The sequence below is a fragment of the Impatiens glandulifera genome, chromosome 1, assembly GCF_907164915.1.
Source record: "Impatiens glandulifera chromosome 1, dImpGla2.1, whole genome shotgun sequence".
NCBI lineage: Eukaryota > Viridiplantae > Streptophyta > Magnoliopsida > Ericales > Balsaminaceae > Impatiens > Impatiens glandulifera.
The window spans coordinates 67,422,518-67,443,013 of NC_061862.1; the positions used below are offsets into that span (position 1 = coordinate 67,422,518).

At 25.8% G+C, this 20,496-nt stretch overlaps 1 protein-coding gene across 1 annotated transcript; it reads right to left on the reverse strand.

Annotated features, from left to right (window-relative positions):
* Window positions 1–5,454: 5,454 nt before the first annotated feature.
* On the reverse strand, window positions 5,455–18,781 carry LOC124921292 (WD-40 repeat-containing protein MSI4-like; the record flags this gene model as incomplete). Its single annotated transcript, XM_047461928.1, has 16 exons — window positions 5,455–5,526; window positions 5,619–5,718; window positions 5,824–5,897; window positions 5,985–6,059; window positions 6,149–6,251; window positions 6,332–6,405; window positions 6,491–6,572; window positions 6,674–6,875; window positions 6,960–7,035; window positions 7,236–7,310; window positions 7,412–7,477; window positions 7,795–7,857; window positions 7,959–8,045; window positions 11,286–11,349; window positions 11,427–11,512; window positions 18,758–18,781. Coding segments are annotated over 16 exons (1,323 nt in total), but the record flags the coding sequence as incomplete, so codon positions are not given.
* Window positions 18,782–20,496: the final 1,715 nt, after the last annotated feature.

Genomic DNA, 20,496 nt, shown 5'->3' on the forward strand with positions numbered 1-20,496 from the left:
TTAACCCTGCTCTTTTTCTTTCTCTTTCTCTTTCCGCTGCCGCCGCCGCCGCCTCTCTTCTCCACATGCTTCTTCACCATTTCTCGCTCTTCTGACCTTGACCGTACAACGTTGTTTTTCTGTGTCGGTAAAGAATTGATCAATAAGTAAATAAATTTGGTTTTTAAATACGCAAAATCAAACCTGCGCTCTATGTCAAATGACAGATAGATAAATGCATGCATATTTAGGGCCCATTTGTTACACATTTTAGTTTTTGTTAATTTGATAATTAAGACATAATCCTTCTTCATTTGAATTATGTATCAAATAATTTATTATCCTCTCACCTGTCTAATAATTAATCAAATTAATAAATTTATTAAATTAAATACTAAAATACACTTTTATTTATTTTTGTAAATTTTTTGACATACAATTTTTTTTTTATCTTTTTTAGTTTGTTTATTACGTTATTAAAATGTATAATTAATATCTTAAAAAATAATATTATATTGTAAATTGTAGAGAATATATAGATATAATAAATTTATAATATGACTGTGTATATGTGTATCGAAAAAAAAGGTTATATGTTTAAATTTATGTTTTATTATTATAATAATTTTATATAATATAAAAAATTAGAAAGAGAAATAAAAATAATAATAATAATAATAAATGAAAAAAATAAGAGAATAAATAAAAAATATTAAAATATAATGAGTGAAATAAATATTAAGAATATTAAAATATAATGAGTTTGATTATAATTTTTTAAAATTAAATAACGTTAAACATTATTTTATTTTCTTTCTTATCTATCACATACTTCAATTAATTAATCAAGACACTAAAATATTATATATTTTAAATTATTGTTATTATTATCTATTTTATTATTATATATTATTACCAATAATGAGTAATAATATATAACAAAATATTTAATATTATATCTTATGAATATGAACAATTTATTTCATTTTAATTTGATATTATAAATATCACCACAAACACATCTAATAGTTTATATGTCATTAATTTTTTATTATTAAAAAATATTTAGTAATTTATTTATTTTTATTTTTTATTATTATTTTTTATTATTATAAATAAAAATTTAAAATTATTAATATATTTTTAAGTTTTTAAATTATATATATTATTGTTACATATATATAAATTTATTAATATATATATATATATATATTAAGTTTTATTATTTATATTATAATTTTTTTATAATTTAATAAGAATATATACATTATTTATTTAATATATATATATACATAGTAAGTGAAAAAATATATATAACATTAATTTTACTTGTTATATTCAAAATGTTTTGAATATATAATTTTTTAGCCAATTTAATAACCGAATCAAATTCAAATAAATTCTTAAAACAAAATTTAAGTTACCTCTAAACTTGATCTTCAATGTTGGCGGTTTGCGACAAGCAAGCAAGCGAATATTATCAACAAGAAAGAAAGAATATAGATCTAAACTCAAGAGTTTTGAAATTTTAACAAGAAAGAAGAAATATAGATACAGACTCAATAGTCTTACAAAGAAGAAATAGAGATAACCAGAAATAAGAAGGTAGATTGATTATGAATAGAAATGAGAGGGAGGGAGGTGGGTTAAAAGGGAGATGTTGGCGGAGAAAATAAGAGTAGATATAAAAGGGAGATGTTGGCGGAGAAAATAAGAGTCCATATAAGAGAAGGAGAGATGTTGCGGAGAAAATAAGAGTAGATATAAGAGAGAGATGGGCGGCGGCTAGTAGAGGAATTATTTGATTAGGGTTAGGGCATTAGATAAATGAGAATAGATAGGAGAGGGAGAGATGGGCGGCGGCTAGTAGAGGAATTATTTGATTAGGGTTAGGGCATTAGATAAATGAGAATAAATAAGAGAGATATGCGGCGGTTGTATTTTGTTGTAGAGATAAAAATTATTATATTTAATTTAAATATATAATTATTTAATTATATGTAATAAATTATATAATATGTAATAAAATAATTAATTAAAATAAATAAAAATAAATGAATTCATTTTCAAATTAGGTATGTAGTTAAAATTTCAACGGGTAAAATTCAATTAAAAAATAGAAAATAAATTCAAATTGAATTTAAATTCGGTAGGTTTTGTTTCAGACCTATTTAACACCCTAACTATAAATATTATAAATAAAAATGTTTAATAAAATAAAGTTTTAATAATTTATCTTTTTATTCGATATCATTATTAAAAATAAATTATATTTCTTCTATTTATAAAAAAAATACAATAATAATCTAATTAAAATTAACTAAAATTACATTAAAACCAAAATAATATTTATATTAAATAAAATAAAAATACCGCATATATAATTTATCATAATTCATAAATTATTTACTATTCAATAAATAATATTATACCAAGTAAAAAAATAATTTTAATTTTAATAGTTTTTTAATAAAATAATAGTTAGGATCCATAGTCAAAATCAAAATTTTACTTAAAATTATCAACTTTATACATTATTAAAATTAAGAGTTTATTTAAAATAATGAGAATTTATTTTAAAATAATATTAGCTATATCTTATCTTATCATATAATATAATTAATTAATAAATAATATTAAAGGAAATTAACATTAAAGGAAATCATATTTATAAAATGATTTTCATAATTTATTTATTTGAATAAATAATAAAAATAAATTTAATTTATAAATATACATTTTTTCTAAAGAAGAATAAAATTGTAAATAAAATCAAAATTATTTATAAACTTATAAATAGTAAATATTATCGGTGTAAATTTCAAATTGTAAAAATTTAACTTATTTAAAAGTTTATCGAAATAGAATTGTTAGTCTATTCTACCATGGTATAATTTTAACAATCAACTCGATATTTTAAAATTTTACAATTGTAGAATAGACTTACGATTGTAGAATGGACTAACGATTTTGATTTTGGTAAATATATTACCGTCTTAAATAAAAATGTATATATCTTCAATGTTTTTATGTTTATTCTGAAATTTATGTGTGTTTGGAGTCTATTTTATTTTATTCATAAAGTTTACTGCCACCAAGAAAAGAAAATTGATGGGAGAATTGATGTGAGAGGGGGACGTAAAAGAACAATCAAGTGATTTATATCATGAAAATTAAGCTAGTACATTACAAATAACAAATGAATTTAGAGAAGACGTTTTTAATTTAAATTTAATACAGAACTAATAATAATTTTATTTCAATAATTAATGTATCAAAAAATAGAAGAAATAATAAAGACATGAAATTCTATAAAAAAAATCTAAGGAAATAATATTACAATAATAATGACATGTCATATGCCGAACTATTTAATAAAGAAAAACTAAACAAATAACACAAAAATAAATATATCACATTGTTTGTAATAATGTGCCTTTTGGTTTCAATATGTATTGTTCGCAGGACAATCAAGTGTTGTTTTGAAATCCACAAACTCAATATTGGGGTTGTACGTTTTGAGACCGAACAAGTTAGTCACAACTTTGCTATTTTTCTTCTTGGTGGAAGGATGGATGGTACACCTCATTTCGTGTTTTTGTTATTACATTCATCGCACTATACATTAAACAAATTAATATATATATAAAACAAAATTAATGAAATCATAATAAACTAGAACACTTTAATTAATAAAGTTCTATCAAAGTGATTAGCCCTTTTTCGCTCGAATGCTCGACATAAGGAAGATTATATATGTTCATGCATTATCTTCTTCTTTTTCTGTACACTACTTATAGATAGAAATTTGGTACAATTTAATCCATAATGGATGATTTTACTATTATAATTGTTGATGGTAGTAGACTTTAGTGGTGATTCTAGTATAATGTAATTGCTTGGTTTTAAATTTTATATTTAAATTCAACGGAGACAATTAATATTTAAGATAATATTATTGAGTTAATTTGTCTCCACCTTATTGATGCGTTGTCACCACATATTTCAATGAAATTTTTAAAAATAATATTACTAACCATATATCCAAATCTAAAAAAAAAAATATCAATAAATTTATTAATCTGACTTATACTAAGTTTAAATATAACCTTAGTTTCAAATAATCTCATCTAGTACACATGTATAAAATCCGTGACAAAAATAGTTTCTAAATATCAATGATTCATAAAGTTGATTAAATGACGGCTAAGTCAAGATTTAGGAAATGAGAAAAGATCAAGAAACCCTATTTTCGAACGGAGAGAGATGTATTGTACCTGAAGCTCGTCTTTGGCCATGGTGGAACACATCTCGATCGGATCCATTCAGGTTATACTAAATAATGCAGAACACCCTTTTCATTTTCAAATTATCCTGCACCTTCTTCTCTTGAAATTTATAAATATAAAATATATTTATAATTATAATTAAACATACTTAATTAAAATTAAATATTATATTATATATTAAAATAGATTAAATAAATATTAAAATTAAATACATTAAATAAATAAATATTAAAATTAAATTTAATATAAATGTTAATATACATAATTTTATTCACTCTCTCATAATCTAAATTATTCAATTCATTAATCAAAGCATTAAAATATTATTTATTTACAAAAACTAAAATTATTATTATAAATTAATATATTTTAAATATTTTAACCAAAAACTACTCATCTTTTCACAATTATCACATTTAACATTTTTTAAATAAATTAATATTTATTAAAATAATCATAAAAAACTCTAAGAGAATTCTTAAAAACAATAAAATAAATTTTTTTGGTCTAATATTAATGAAATGTATATTTTAAATAGAAAGATGGCATTGTCATGCATCTTCTTACAAACAAAAAAAATTAAAGAGGCCTTACTATCGGTTTGAAAACCTTTGTATTTATAAAAAAATTATTATTTTTAATGATTTTTTCAATTTAAGAAGTTAGTACTACTCAATATCTCGATAAGGATTCGCACCATAATTGTCCCTTTAAATTATCCTAGTAGGTTATACTATACTCACAAAAATAAATTATGAAATATTTTTTTATCAAAAAAATATTTTAAAAAAACTCAATAAAATTTCAAAATAACCCAAACAACAAACAAGCTCACTTCATTGTGTATGGATTTAATATGCATTAGAGTGTTGAATCTTACATGGCTTATAGCTGGTACAAGCTTTTTGGGATCTTTGGTCTAATTGTTTTGTTTAGATCAAAATTAAAACATAGTTTTCTTAGCATTTTTCACTCTATTCTTGAAAACTCTCCAACTTTATTTATTATAGTAGGATATAACACTAATGAAATAGGACAAGTAATTTAAAAAATATTTTGATACCATTGATTAAAATGACTACATAATAACGATCGAAGACATTAAAGTTTAGCCCATCATATCGGTGTTAAAAACAAAAGAAAATTAATAATGTATTAAGAGGTGTTAGTTGAAATTGATTATATCTTACTTATAATTCTCTAACTCAGCCAGAACCTCCTCTCGTGGTCGGTAAATCATGTCTATAATTCTCCATATCTAAAAACAACAACATTTACCAATTACTCATTTAATCATCTAACCATATTAATTATTCATAACAATAGAAATTACTAAAAAACAATTATTACCTGCATAGTACCTCCACCGCCAATACTGTCTCCATCATCCGATACACTAACGATTGTCCAAGGATCAAAAGAACTCCAATGGAAATCCACAACTTTGCCTCTGAATAGATATATCCAAAATAAATAAATATAAAATTCTGAATTGATATATCCAAAAAAAATAAATATAAAAAGAAAGAAAGAAATACAATAATAAATTTCTTACCTATGACCACAATGATTAAATAACAAGCCTGGTGAACTATCTGATGATCCACCAAGTTCTTGCATTCCGCCCATCTGCAACATGAATGAAATTTAAAAAATTTATTTTGAAATCAATTTACAATAAAAAACAATTCATCATATATTAATTAGGTTTCAAACCTTTTCATGATCCCATAAGTTCAATGTTCCATCTTCCGATGAACTTCCAAAAACTGATGCCTTGTCGGGAGACCACTGAAAAATAAATTGAAGCATTTGTTCTTTTTATATTATTTCCCTTTATGAAAATATTTAGAAAACAGTAGTCATCATATTTTTCAAACCTGTACACACAGAACAGCAGCATTGTGACCCTCAAATACATGAACGGGTAATCCAGAAGTAAGTTTTCTACGGTCATACATCATTACTGTATTATCAGCTGATCTGATGAATAATACCAAATTTAATTCAGAATCACAAAAGATGAAAAAAAAAACAATAAAAAAACACATTTCAATGCTTACCCAGTCAAAATAAGGTTAAGATCATGTGAATTCCAATCAACACAATGAATGTCAGCATCATGAGCTTTCTCAACCTGAAAAAGAGATAGAGAATCAAGTTTTAATAAAAAAAAATCAATTTTGTAAGCTTCTTGAGGTAATTTAAAGGAGTGTAGGTACCTTGATAGTTGGATTTGAACCTGTCCTTACATCCCAAAGTATGAGACATGAATCATCACCCACACTACAGAACTCTTGTCCACTTTAGTACATACAAAAAAAAATTACTTAAAAAATATCATAAACTGCATATAGATTGAAATATCAATCCTAAAGATCAATTTACAAATGTAATTTCTCTACCTTGAAGGGCAAAATTGTACATCCTCAACTGTATCTTGATGTCCTAGATAGGTACCTCGAGGATGAAGAGTAGTAATACTTTCAACAGAACTCCCACCAGCCTTGGAGTTTTTTATGGTTCTACCACCACCAGATGGTGTCTCTAAGGCCAATGTGGAGATATGATCTTCAATATTCCATAGAACCACCAAGTTGTCCTTACCTAATATAAAAAAAATTGTATTTATTAAATATAAGAAAAATAATTTGTACTAAAAATATTTCAAAGGTATAATGAGTTTCCAACCTCCAGAAAGCACAAAAGGTTCAGTTTGGCCCATGGCAAGAGCAAATTCTGCATTTTCTTTATGCCCAATAAGTACCTGCATGTTAAGTAATGATTCTTTTATGCATTAGAACTCTATTATAAACTACAACTCAAAGTAAATAGCATTCAAAGATGTTTCTTAATATATGAAATAATTAAGTTAAAATCTGCAAATTTAAGTGTATAAGATATAACTGTATATATTTGTAGAAATGATTGTATCATGACAACATTTTATTGTGCAACATCACGTACCAAATCCGGACAAGAATTTCGGGCTCCATACACAGCTTGTCGATTAGGCTGGCTCTCAACATTCCAAATTAGAACCTGAACAGGACTGAATGCTTTAGATTGAGATAGAAAAAACTTAATGGATCTTAAGTGTCTAATTATAATTCAAATATAGAAGAACGCAACAAGATGCATACATTTGGACCGTCAGTGTGAGTGGCCACAATATTTCTATTTTGAGGAAGTTCTTTGATTCGATTCACCTGTGATGATTCCATATACAATCAAGATTTGTGTTTACAGAATGAAGATGAAATGATATATAATATTATGGATAATAGCGGCCTGGAATCTTTACAACACATATATACACTAGTGATCATATTTATAGAACAATCTATAAAACTGAAAGACTATAATGTCAATCTAGAATAATTAATGCATATTGCAGATAAGGCTAACAAGATGTCAAGAATATTGGGCCTCTAAATAATAATTTCAAATTAACATTTTTAATTTTAGAACATCCCTATATTCTAATTATGAAAAAAATATATAAAACAACTAAAATAATTAATACCTCTCCAGGGTGAATTATTGTTTTGAATTTCTTCACAAATGGAGAACTAGACTTTTCATTGAACTGCAAAGATCATGCAACCAAAACATACATTAATCCATTGGTAGAACATTGAAAAAGAGAATGAATTATTATTTTTACAATGTTAGGATTGATACACTTACCAGTGTGATATGTTGAGCTGAAGCAACCCTATGTTTAACAATATCACAATTTATGATAACAAGTGTGTTTGGCACACTACCATCAGTCTAGCAAACGAAACATAAACAAACAACAAAATATCAGAACTAATTAGGAACAAAATTTTTAAAACAACAACATAGATATAAGATTAATAATGTGGAAATATGACAAGAAGATGCTTCATTCCCTGGCAAGCATTTATATATATAGTGATAAACATCAATTCCTACTTCCTTAGAGTTCAATTCATAGGGATAGACATAATATGAAGAGAGACGAAGAGAGTTGAGAAGTCAAAGTACCAATAAATTTATTTATTGGAATAATGCTATAACTTAATGTGTAACAAGTTATCCCCTATATATATTATATAATTTTTTTCTTTTAAAAGGTCAAATTTTTTAGAGTGATGTGTTCAAATTATAGCAAACTTGTAGAGGAATAAATTTTTATCACCTTTTTAATTATATCGTTTATAAAAGGATGATCTTAAATTTGACTCTCATCATCGCCAAAGTCCAACTATGTAAATATCAGTAACGGTTCTTATGCTAACAATTATGTATTTTTACTTTTTGTATAAGGTGAAAAAAATGAATAGAAAATGTGTTGGTTAAGTAACACACAAAACTTTAAACATGGAAAGTTATTAACAAATTTTTAACTCTATTAATTAGAATTTTATTTATAAAATCTATAAATAAGATATTTCGATTTATCAAAATAAATTTTAGTTATCTTGGTTTGATTCTTCTAATGTCTAGGCAAGACTTTTTAGAATCGTCTTTTGGTTATCTTTTTTTTAAAAGGTCACTAAAGCTCGAACTCATGACCATATAAAAATGAGATTTGTGTTCTATTACCGAGTTATATAAACTTTCATATAAGTCTTTTTCTTAAATAAAGTAATAAACATTTGTGTTCACGACCCTTGCTAATCATCTTCGCAATATAAAGTTTGAAATCAAACAGAAGCAAATAAGTGAGAACAAGATAGAAATAAGAGACTTAAGTTATCAATAATTCAATTATATAATGATTAACCAACTTTATTTGAATTGATAGGGCTTAATTTTTTTTAATTTTTTTTTCCTTTGATTCTCTTTGCTCGTAACTTTTGAATGCCCTTCACATTCACCTCTCTTTGAAATTAAAGTTGATATGTTTTCCAAAAAATATGCTACATTTTGTTTTAGTTTCTCGTCTCATACATCTAGTCCTTACTCCGTAGTATTCTTATTTATCAATTGGTTATAACACATTTTGTAGTAGACTTTTGATTACAACAAACTAGATAGTCGGGTCAAACATTTATTGGATCTTTATTGGATGATTTGGAAATAATGCAATATAAAGCATGACATTTAAAGGAAAAAATTGTTGGAAATGAGAGGATCTCTATGCATGTTCATCTCGATAAAAAATGAAGGGGTTGTCATAGATGAGACTACTATGATTTCATAGGAATCTAACACATTTTTCTTTGTCAGTTTCTTCTATTGATCACCCCTCGCGTTTATAAATTTATTTAATTAAATCATTTTAATACAACATGACCTTTAATTAAAAAAAAGGCATACTAATTATTATAGGTTGATTTTACTTAATTGATTTATGTATGTTTTTTTTGGCATTTACAGCCATGATAGCCATCGACGATGGAAAACATTATTTTGTCCATTAAACCCAAATTTTCCCAATTAATATTGAGATATGATCATTTGATAGTTAAGGAAACTTTGAAGTAGAGTCAAAATATTAAAGCAATGGTGAACTGAAACATATCGTGTTTAATTGTCTTCTTGTTGTTATCGCATAGGAAACATGTGTTAGTCAATGCGAAACACGTCATTTTGAGTTTATAATGATATTCATACTAAAAGAATAAGAACTCTCAAGGGTCTTGGTATTCCAAACTCACTTTGAAGGAAGAGGGATAAATAAAACTATTACGAAAAATAGAGTTGTGTTTTAAGAACTAGTCAGCATGTGAACCGAAATTAATTGTTACGTAAGATAGTGCATCGATAAGCTAAGACTAGATTTCTTCGTCAAACAAAAGACAATGAGATAAAGTAACATTTAATCTCGTAAGATTATAACATATTTAGTTTGCTTACTAATTCCAAAGTGGAAACCATTAAATTTTGGGATGCCAACAAAAAAAAAAAGTCTCATTATAATTCTTGTCAACATTGGACTTTTTCACAAAAGTAATTAAAATATAGTCCGTGTAAATATGCAATAGATGAAGAATTGAAGGACTTGTTGACACTACAAAATAGAGGAAATTTGTCTAATGTGTGCCTAAACAAACTATTATTTTTTTGATTTATTTGGAATGTTGCAACATTTAACTTAAATAACTATCTGGACAATCTATATAAATTTAATTTTGAATAGTGTGATTCTCAAATAAAATTAAAATCTTGACTGAACAGGGTTAGTAGTCAATAAAAGAATTTTAGACAACCAATAAAAGAATTTTAGACAAACTATCTCTTAAAGCTATCATTTAATTATGATCACTATTCTTTTTCAGTTTTACAATATTTTTCATTATTATCTTCAATGCTAAAAGCATTGGAACAAATACAAAAACAAGCCGGCTAATCCATTGTCTAGCATAAATTGGTGCACTACATTCAAGTTTGTTTCTACCAACCCTATTATAATTTAGGTTGTTAGAAAGTTTTAGGGTTTCTCAACCCAAGATTAAACAACATCTTCCTAGTTCAACTCAAAAGTCTTAATCCTTTGGTGGCTCGCTCGGTCCCCAAATTTGAATTATCGTGCCTCCTCCAAATTCTTAGTTGTAGTCAATTCTAGATTAACATTTGATCTCAAGTGGACAATCTAATAATCATCGAAACATAGTATAGACTTCAAAACTGCTTCGATGAACATCTAAGACTTATGGTGGCTCTTGTTGTTCAAATGGTGAAGACTTTGTTCCAAAGAAGATGAAGTCGAGCCAGTGTCTGGGCACGAGGTTTTTGATGCCTTAGACTAAAAAAGTAAATTCATCTAATGGCCTATGCTTCAAATCTTGTTAGTGTTTTTCTATTTTTGGTGGCTGTGGGAGGGGGCCTAGCTTATGCGCCTTAGGCCGCCTAACTAGCCTTACCCAAGAGGCTAGAGCGACCATGAGACATGCAAAGTAAAGTTAGCTAGCTAAGATGAGGCTTTGTATATTTTATCAAATTAATTAAGCATATGGTTTAGATATAGCTAATTAATTATAAAAGGATGTACATAAATGAAAAAAACAAAGAGAAGTAGGAGATCCAATTAAGTTTAATTACCTGTTCGGAAATGTAAAGGCGCTGGCTGTTCTTGAAAGAACCCTTTTTTAACTGGGGACCCCATCTATTTATATGCATGATAATAAAGCTAGATTAGATACAGATTAGATAGATAGATACATTAGATATATATATGCGTACCTGCATGATAGAGAAGGCCAGAGAAGTGAGTGATGAGTTAGCCAATCGTAAATTATAGGGACAAGTGACTTCCATTGTTTATAACCCTGCTCTTTTTCTTTCTCTTTCTCTTTGCCGCTGCCGCCGCCGCCGCCTCTCTTCTCCACATGCTTCTTCACCATTTCTCGCTCTTCTGACCTTGACCGTACAACGTTGTTTTTCTGTGTCGGTAAAGAATTGATCAATAAGTAAATAAATTTGGTTTTTAAATACGCAAAATCAAACCTGCGCTCTATGTCAAATGACAGATAGATAAATGCATGCATATTTAGGGCCCATTTGTTACACATTTTAGTTTTTGTTAATTTGATAATTAAGACATAATCCTTCTTCATTTGAATTATGTATCAAATAATTTATTATCCTCTCACCTGTCTAATAATTAATCAAATTAATAAATTTATTAAATTAAATACTAAAATACACTTTTATTTATTTTTGTAAATTTTTTGACATACAATTTTTTTTTTTATCTTTTTTAGTTTGTTTATTACGTTATTAAAATGTATAATTAATATCTTAAAAAATAATATTATATTACAAATTGTAGAGAATATATAGATATAATAAATTTATAATATGACTGTGTATATGTGTATCGAAAAAAAAGGTTATATGTTTAAATTTATGTTTTATTATTATAATAATTTTATATAATATAAAAAATTAGAAAGAGAAATAAAAATAATAATAATAATAATAAATGAAAAAAAATAAGAGAATAAATAAAAAATATTAAAATATAATGAGTGAAATAAATATTAAGAATATTAAAATATAATGAGTTTGATTATAATTTTTTAAAATTAAATAACGTTAAACATTATTTTATTTTCTTTCTTATCTATCACATACTTCAATTAATTAATCAAGACACTAAAATATTATATATTTTAAATTATTGTTATTATTATCTATTTTATTATTATATATTATTACCAATAATGAGTAATAATATATAACAAAATATTTAATATTATATCTTATGAATATGAACAATTTATTTCATTTTAATTTGATATTATAAATATCACCACAAACACATCTAATAGTTTATATGTCATTAATTTTTTATTATTAAAAAATATTTAGTAATTTATTTATTTTTATATTTTATTATTATTTTTTATTATTATAAATAAAAATTTAAAATTATTAATATATTTTTAAGTTTTTAAATTATATATATTATTGTTACATATATATAAATTTATTAATATATATATATATATATATATATATATATATTAAGTTTTATTATTTATATTATAATTTTTTTATAATTTAATAAGAATATATACATTATTTATTTAATATATATATATACATAGTAAGTGAAAAAATATATATAACATTAATTTTACTTGTTATATTCAAAATGTTTTGAATATATATTTTTTTAGCCAATTTAAAAACCGAATCAAATTCAAATAAATTCTTAAAACAAAATTTAAGTTACCTCTAAACTTGATCTTCAATGTTGGCGGTTTGCGACAAGCAAGCAAGCTAATATTGTCAACAAGAAAGAAAGAATATAGATCTAAACTCAAGAGTTTTGAAATTTCAACAAGAAACAAGAAATATAGATCTAGACTCAATAGTCTCACAAAGAAGAAATAGAGATAACCAGAAATAAGAAGGTAGATTGATTATGAATAGAAATGAGAGGGAGGGAGGTGGGTTAAAAGGGAGATGTTGGCGGAGAAAATAAGAGTAGATATAAAAGGGAGATGTTGGGAGATGTTGGCGGAGAAAATAAGAGTCCATATAAGAGAAGGAGAGATGTTGCAGAGAAAATAAGAGTAGATATAAGAGAGATGGGCGGGAGAGATGGGCGGCGGCTAGTAGAGGAATTATTTGATTAGGGTTAGGGCATTAGATAAATGAGAATAGATAGGAGAGGGAGAGATGGGCGGCGGCTAGTAGAGGAATTATTTGATTAGGGTTAGGGCATTAGATAAATGAGAATAAATAAGAGAGATATGCGGCGGTTGTATTTTGTTGTAGAGATAAAAATTATTATATTTAATTTAAATATATAATTATTTAATTATATGTAATAAATTATATAATATGTAATAAAATAATTAATTAAAATAAATAAAAATAAATGAATTCATTTTCAAATTAGGTATGTAGTTAAAATTTCAACGGGTAAAATTCAATTAAAAAATAGAAAATAAATTCAAATTGAATTTAAATTCGGTAGATTTTGTTTCAGACCTATTTAACACCCTAACTATAAATATTATAAATAAAAATGTTTAATAAAATAAAGTTTTAATAATTTATCTTTTTATTCGATATCATTATTAAAAATAAATTATATTTCTTCTATTTATAAAAAAAAATACAATAATAATCTAATTAAAATTAACTAAAATTACATTAAAACCAAAATAATATTTATATTAAATAAAATAAAAATACCGCATATATAATTTATCATAATTCATAAATTATTTACTATTCAATAAATAATATTATACCAAGTAAAAAAATAATTTTAATTTTAATAGTTTTTTAATAAAATAATAGTTAGGATCCATAGTCAAAATCAAAATTTTACTTAAAATTATCAACTTTATACATTATTAAAATTAAGAGTTTATTTAAAATAATGAGAATTTATTTTAAAATAATATTAGCTATATCTTATCTTATCATATAATATAATTAATTAATAAATAATATTAAAGGAAATTAACATTAAAGGAAATCATATTTATAAAATGATTTTCATAATTTATTTATTTGAATAAATAATAAAAATAAATTTAATTTATAAATATACATTTTTTCTAAAGAAGAATAAAATTGTAAATAAAATCAAAATTATTTATAAACTTATAAATAGTAAATATTATCGGTGTAAATTTCAAATTGTAAAAATTTAACTTATTTAAAAGTTTATCGAAATAGAATTGTTAGTCTATTCTACCATGGTATAATTTTAACAATCAACTCGATATTTTAAAATTTTACAATTGTAGAATAGACTTATTGTAGAATGGACTAACGATTTTGATTTTGGTAAATATATTACCGTCTTAAATAAAAATGTATATATCTTCAATGTTTTTATGTTTATTCTGAAATTTATGTGTGTTTGGAGTCTATTTTATTTTATTCATAAAGTTTACTGCCACCAAGAAAAGAAAATTGATGGGAGAATTGATGTGATAGGGGGACGTAAAAGAACAATCAAGTGATTTATATCATGAAAATGAAGCTAGTACATTACAAATAACAAATGAATTTAGAGAAGGCGTTTTTAATTTAAATTTAATACATAACTAATAATAATTTTATTTCAATAATTAATGTATCAAAAAATAGAAGAAATAATAAAGACATGAAATTCTATAAAAAAATCTAAGGAGATAATATTACAATAATAATGACATGTCATATGCCGAACTATTTAATAAAGAAAAAACTAAACAAATAACACAAAAATAAATATATCACACTGTTTGTAATAATGTGCCTTCTGGTTTCAATATGTATTGTTGGCAGGAAAATCAAGTGTTGTTTTGAAATCCACAAACTCAATATTGGGGTTGTACGTCGTGAGACCGAATAAGTTAGTCACAATTTACTATTTTTCTTCTTGATGGAAGGATGGATGGTACACCTCATTTCATGCTTTTGTTATTACATTCATCGCACTATACATTAAACAAATTAATATATATAAAACAAAATTAATGAAATCATAATAAACTAGAACACTTTAATTAATAAAGTTCTATCAAAGTGATTAGCCCTTTTCCGCTCGAATGCTCAACATAAGGAAGATTATATATGTTCATGCATTATCTTCTTCTTTTTCTGTACACTACTTATAGATAGAAATTTGGTACAATTTAATCCATAATGGATGATTTTACTATTATAGTTGTTGATGGTACTAGACTTTAGTGGTGATTCTAGTATCTACAAATGTAATTGCTTGGTTTTAAATTTTATATTTAAATTCAACCGAGACAATTAATATTTAAGTTAATATTATTGAGTTAATTTGTCTTCACCTTATTTATGCGTTGTCACCACATATTTCAATGAAATTTTTAAAAATAATATTACTAACCATATATCCAAATCTAAAAAAAAAAGTATGAATAAATTTGTTAATCTGACTTATACTAAGTTTAAATATAACCTTATTTTCAAATAATCTCATCTAGTACACATGTATAAAATCCGTGACAAAAATAGTTTCTAAATATCAATGATTCATAAAGTTGATTAAATGACGGCTAAGTCAAGATTTAGGAAATGAGAAAAGATCAAGAAATCCTATTTTCGAACGGAGAGAGATGTGTTGTACCTAAAGCACGTCTTTGGCCATGGTGGAACACTTCTCGATCGGATCCATTCAGTTTATACTAAATAATGCAGAACACCCTTTTCATTTTCAAATTATCCTGCACCTTCTTCTCTTGAAATTTATAAATATAAAATATATTTATAATTATAATTAAACATACTTAATTAAAATTAAATATTATATTATATATTAAAATAGATTAAATAAATATTAAAATTAAATACATTAAATAAATATTAAAATTAAATTAAATATAAATGTTAATATACATAATTTATTATATATTTATAATAAAAAAATTGAATACACACTTAATAATTTAATCAAATAAAATATAAACAAAGTGTCTAAAATGATCCTAAATTTGAATGATGTATTTATAGTTAGTCATTATAACACATCATTTTTGTAAATATATTTAATCTTTTCAAATTTTATCATATGATTGATTATGTTTTTATTATTCATGTTTTGGCTTGTCCACTTATAATCACACCGCAAGACTTAATAACCTCCCAGTTAAAATGTGTGCATCACTAATATATAATCTAATCGTAATTGTTTTTGAATCCGAGTTAAAAATTGTGTACATTAATATCTATATTTTTATCGTAATTGTTTTGAAAAGTTGTAAAGTTGCACCTGTCTTATCCGGTCTATTATAAAATTATCTTTTAAAATTAAGAAATTATAAATAATAAAATTATAAATTATTTTTTTAATTTAATATATTTTATTTATTTTAATACATTGTAACTTAAATATTATACATTAATATAAAATATATTTAATAAATATTATAATTAAATATTATAATTAAATATATTAAATTAAAATTAAATTAAAACAAAATACAAATCACAATTTATCCTAGTATATATTTATGTTAAAAATAATTATATAAAATAAAAAATATAGTCAAATAAAATAACAAATAAATAAAGTGTCTATAATAAGAATATTAAATTTGGGTTAGAGTGTCTATTTAGTGATCATAAATAACATCACAATTTATATATAATATATATATATATATATATATATATATATTTAAATCTTATCACATAATTATATATTATGTTTATTTTATTTGGTGATGTGACTCTCCTACCATAATAATTTGACTAGGTACCGCAAAATTTAAGTTAATCATAGTGTATCATTAGTATTTAAGCTTGTGTAGTGACTATGTCGACCTTTGAGTGTTAGCATATTAAAAATTTATCTACACATGTGCATTTTTTTAACTCGGTTAATTTAACCTCTAATTTTGAAGTTATTAAAAGTTTTAAGCTTTATTTTTTCTCTAATATAAATAACATTCTCATCATTAATATATATTAAGTTGTAATACAATATACTATTAACTAATAAAAATACAAAACAAATAATAGATGAAGAATAATATTCAAATACAATCACAAAGTAGAAGGATTGTAAGAGAAATTTTAGCGAAATCTCTCTTTTATTCACTAGAGAAAGTCTATTTATAAGGATGAAAGGTGACATACATATTGTCACATATATTTCCATGTGTGGAGAAGAATTAACATTCACTTGTTTGTTGTTTCATAACACTCCCCCTTGGATATTAATTTATACAAAGAATATGCCTCATTAAAACATTACTAAAAAAAAACTGTGGGAAAAAAATTATAGTAAAGGAAAAAGAGTACAATATTCTTGTGTTTATATCTCCCTGATTTGGGTATTGCTTCAAATTTTGAAGTCGACGCATCCTTGTTCTCTTTACTAGCTTTTCAAAGGTAGAAGTCGGCAATGCTTTGGTTAATAAATCCGCCATGTTTTCATCTTATCTAATTTGTTACACATCAATTTCACCATTCTTTTGAAGATCATGAGTAAAGATTTTTTTTGGTAAAATGTGTTTCGTCCTATCTCCTTTAATATAACATCCTTTCAGTTGAGCTATACAAGCTAAATTATCTTCAAACAAAACTATTGGGAGAATTTGTTCTATAGTCGTTAAACCACAATTCTTTAGAATATGATGTAGCATTGACCTCAACCAAACAAATTCCCGGCTAGCCTCATGTATTGCTAATATTTCAGCATGATTTGATGAAGTAACTAATAAAGTTTGCTTCATAGATTTCTATGAGATAATTGTTCCATCACACATAAAAATATATCCAGTTTGAGATTTAGCTTTGTGTGAATCAGATAAATATCTGGCATCAGCATAGCCAATTAAATCTAAACAAGAGTCTTTCGAATAAAATAACCCGAGGTCAATTTTCCCTTGGAGATAACGAAAAATGTGTTTTATGCCATTCCAATGTCGTCGAGTAGGGAAAGAACTAAATCTTGCTAAAAAATTTATAGTGAACGCAATATTTGAAAGATACATTAGTGCACCAATAACACTTAGATAAGGCACTTCATGACAAAGTTCTTCATCATCTTCTTCTTTTGGCTTAAATTGATCTTTCTCAAGATCTAGTGCTCAAACGACCATTGGTGTAGTTAGAGGGTAAGCAAAATCCATCCAAAAATGCTTTAATACGTTTTGGGTATAAATTGATTGATGGATAAATATGTCATTTTCTAAATGCTCAATTTGTAAACTAAGGCAAGATTTAATTTTCCGAAAATCTTTGATTTCGAATTCATTTTTCAAATATTCAATAGTTGTTTGCAGCTCTTCAGGAGTTCCAATCAAATTTAAATCATCAACATATACTACAATAATTACAAATTCAGATCTGTTTTTCTTTAAGAAAACACATGGACAAATTGGGTCATTCACACAACCTTCTTTCATCAAAATTTCACTAAGGCGATTATACCACATTCAGGCAGATTGATTAAGCCCACACAATGATTTTTGAAATTTCATAGAGTAAACCACTTTGGAATTTTATTTGCATAAATAAGATATCTTAAATCCTTTTGGAATTTTCATATAAATATTATTTTCTAAAGTGATAGGATCGGCTTTATCAATAGAGACTGGAGTCTGGCTAAGGATGAAGGCTTATGAAAAACGGTTTGAAAGAAATCCTGTTAGGGATTTAATTCGCTTTCTATTCTACGCAAACTTGTGTAAACACTTGAAACAGATTCAAGGCGGAATTGTTTACTTGGGTTCGAAGCACAAGATGAAATATGAAAAGATGATAGAAATGAAGAACACATCAGTTTGTTTATGGATGTTCGGAGAAACTCTCCTACGTCACCCCTTCTTCCAACCACCGGAAGGATTCACTATAATATGGTTCGAATCAAATACATTTTACACACACACTTAGCTCACTATTAAACAAAACAGTTTCTGTTCAATTACAAGATGAAGAATATCACTCAGCTAAAGGTGCTTTGATTCTAGCTCTCTCTTGATTCACACACAGTACAATCAGAAAGCAGCTTCACAGTATGAGTTCAGTAAGCAAGATGATTTAGTAGTTTCTCTCTCTACAAAATCAGATTGCTTGTTTGTTGTATATGGCTAATTCGTGAGGCTAGCAGTTGTTCTTGTTAAGGCAGATTGTCCGTTGTCCTTGAGATTTGTTAAATACTAAGTAGGAGCTAACAGTCGAATCTTCAAGAATGATACGTGGCACTCTTCCATTGGAAAGCCTCCATTGTACACAACAGGTTCTGAGCACAAGGATCGTGGCCGTACATCATTGGTAGTGCGCCGAATATTCCATCAGGGATGTACCTACAAAACAAGTTATGTGAGGAAAATTCTCTTACGTGGCATTCCTTGATTGGATACATATAGTTGTTGTACTAATCTTCACTAAAAAGTGGAGCAGAAGTAGAATACAGCTATAGCACATGGGTAGGTGAAATGCTAGATTCAAGCGTACTGCTTAAACTGAGCATTAGACGTATTTCAGTTAGACGGATTGTGAAAATCAGTCTAATGCAATAAGTCATCTCCTTCTAATAGAAAAACGTCTATTAGACGGCCTGGTCTAATAGAATTAGACTCGCATCTAATTACAATAACCATTAGACTGCACGTCTAACTCCATTGAGTTAGACTGCACGTCTAATTCCGGTTCTACCTCAGACTTGTCTGAAAGAGTTAGACGCACGTCTAACTTTCACTTAATTAGACTACACGTCTAATTATTCAATAACCATTAGACTGCACGTCTAACTCCACTGAGTTAGACTACACGTCTAATTTCGGTTCTACCTCAGACTTGTCTGAAGTAGTTAAACGCACGTCTAACTTTCATTTAATTAGAATACACGTCTAATTATCCAATAACCATTAGACTGCACGTCTAACTCTACTGAGTTAGACTGCACGTCTAATTCCGGTTCTACCTCAGACTTGTCTGAAAGAGTTAGACGCACGTCTAACTTTCACTTAATTAGACTACACGTCTAATTATCCAATAACCATTAGACTGCACGTCTAACTCCAATGAGTTAGACTGCACGTCTAATTCCGGTTCTACCTCAGACTTGTCTGAAGGAGTTAGAGGCACGTCTAACTTTCACTTAATTAGACTACACGTCTAATTATCCAATAACCATTAGACTGCACGTCTAACTCTACTGAGTTAGACTGCACGTCTAAATCCGGTTCTATCTCAGACTTGTTTGAAGGAGTTAGACGCACGTCTAACTTTCACTTAATTAGACTACACGTCTAATTATCCAATAACTATTAGACTACACGTCTAACTCCATTGAGTTAGACTGTACGTCTAATTC